Below are 1,328 nucleotides of genomic sequence, written 5' to 3' on the forward strand. Positions count from 1 at the left end.
ACGAACAAGCACTTGCGCATTCATCAAATGCCAAAATTAATGAGAAAATCAGAAGGTCAAAACGCAGGACATTTCCCACACACACACACACACGAAAATGCATGGAGCACGAAAAAGAAACATGGGGGCACTAACTGCACAACATAGAGGGAAGCGATGGAATAGTTCCCTGCTCATTTGTTATGTTAACGGTGGAGGGGAAATCCGTTAGGTACACAGGCCGTACACAACCGCTCACAGGTTCTCACCTGACAAGCACCAATTATAATATGGTTCCGGAGCGCAACGGAGCAGAACACACCTAAAGGAAACCCCTACGCGAGGACCGTGGGAAATAACTGTGATGCCCTCTACCAGGAGCACTGAGCAGCCACCGCCGCAGGTTTATTGCATTTCATACCAACAGTTCAGTGGTCCCAGTGGAGGGTATAGAGGTTAAAGCCCACCAAGCGGAAAACAAAGAGAATCTCACCTCCTTACTCTCCACTGGAGTAAACTTCGCGAGCCCATCCAAGGGTTCAGCACCACTTATGATGGAAAAACAAGATGATTTAGCAACGCTGCTGCAGCGGAAGATTGCGTAAGCCGCCTAGTCCACATCCTTACAACGACACTTTCCACAAAATATGCCGGAAGATATTACCCCTCTGTGTTTGGAATGGGATTCCACGCATCCAAATTCATTGCCAACGGGAGGGGAATAGCACTGGGGACCGCACCTCGTGACTCATTTGGGGGTAGTATAGGTTCCTGCAGCACCTGTTTACCGTCTGCTGAAACCTCAACTGACAATGCACGGACACAACTGCCGCCATTCCAATCAACAGTCTCCCCATCAGCATACGGCACCGGCTCCTCCCGACTATTTGGGTGACGGAAAGACACTAACAGTGTTCGGTTCACGTCCAAGTTCATAAGTGAAGCAAATGTGTGTCGGGCATCTCGCCACGAGGCCCCTTCCGGTAATGCTAAGAAGACAGTTTGGTTCCTATGTTGAACAATAACTGTATTGGGATACGACATGTGTATATTACTCTCCCGCATCCCCTATGGAATCCCTTCCCCTCTCCCGGCTTTCACCCCTACGTTATTATTTGCTTCTCCTCGGATCAAGTGAAATATTAAACAAACTAACTTTCCCTCGAACCGCCACCCAGTACGCGATACGGCAAGGGACGAGCAACGACGGCAACCCGTAAAGCAGCAGCGGCATGCGGAAACAGTAGAGTGGAGGGTCGTGAGAAAAAAAAAACGAAGGAAGGTGGTAGACAGATGAACAGACATACAAATTCACATGCAAGAGACGAAGTGATGTGTCAAAAAAAAAA

The 1,328-nt window shown here is 48.7% G+C and overlaps 1 protein-coding gene across 1 annotated transcript; it reads right to left on the minus strand.

The window, feature by feature from the left end:
* Positions 1–639: 639 nt before the first annotated feature.
* TEOVI_000561800 (uncharacterized protein) lies at positions 640–1,044 on the minus strand (the record flags this gene model as incomplete). The annotated part of the gene is made up of 1 exon (XM_067220837.1): positions 640–1,044. The coding sequence occupies one exon, from the start codon at positions 1,042–1,044 to the stop codon at positions 640–642; it is 405 nt and encodes a 134-aa protein (XP_067076938.1).
* Positions 1,045–1,328: the final 284 nt, after the last annotated feature.

Source organism: Trypanosoma equiperdum (assembly GCF_001457755.1).
Source record: "Trypanosoma equiperdum strain OVI genome assembly, contig: ctg_1249, whole genome shotgun sequence".
In the NCBI taxonomy this organism is placed as follows: domain Eukaryota; phylum Euglenozoa; class Kinetoplastea; order Trypanosomatida; family Trypanosomatidae; genus Trypanosoma; species Trypanosoma equiperdum.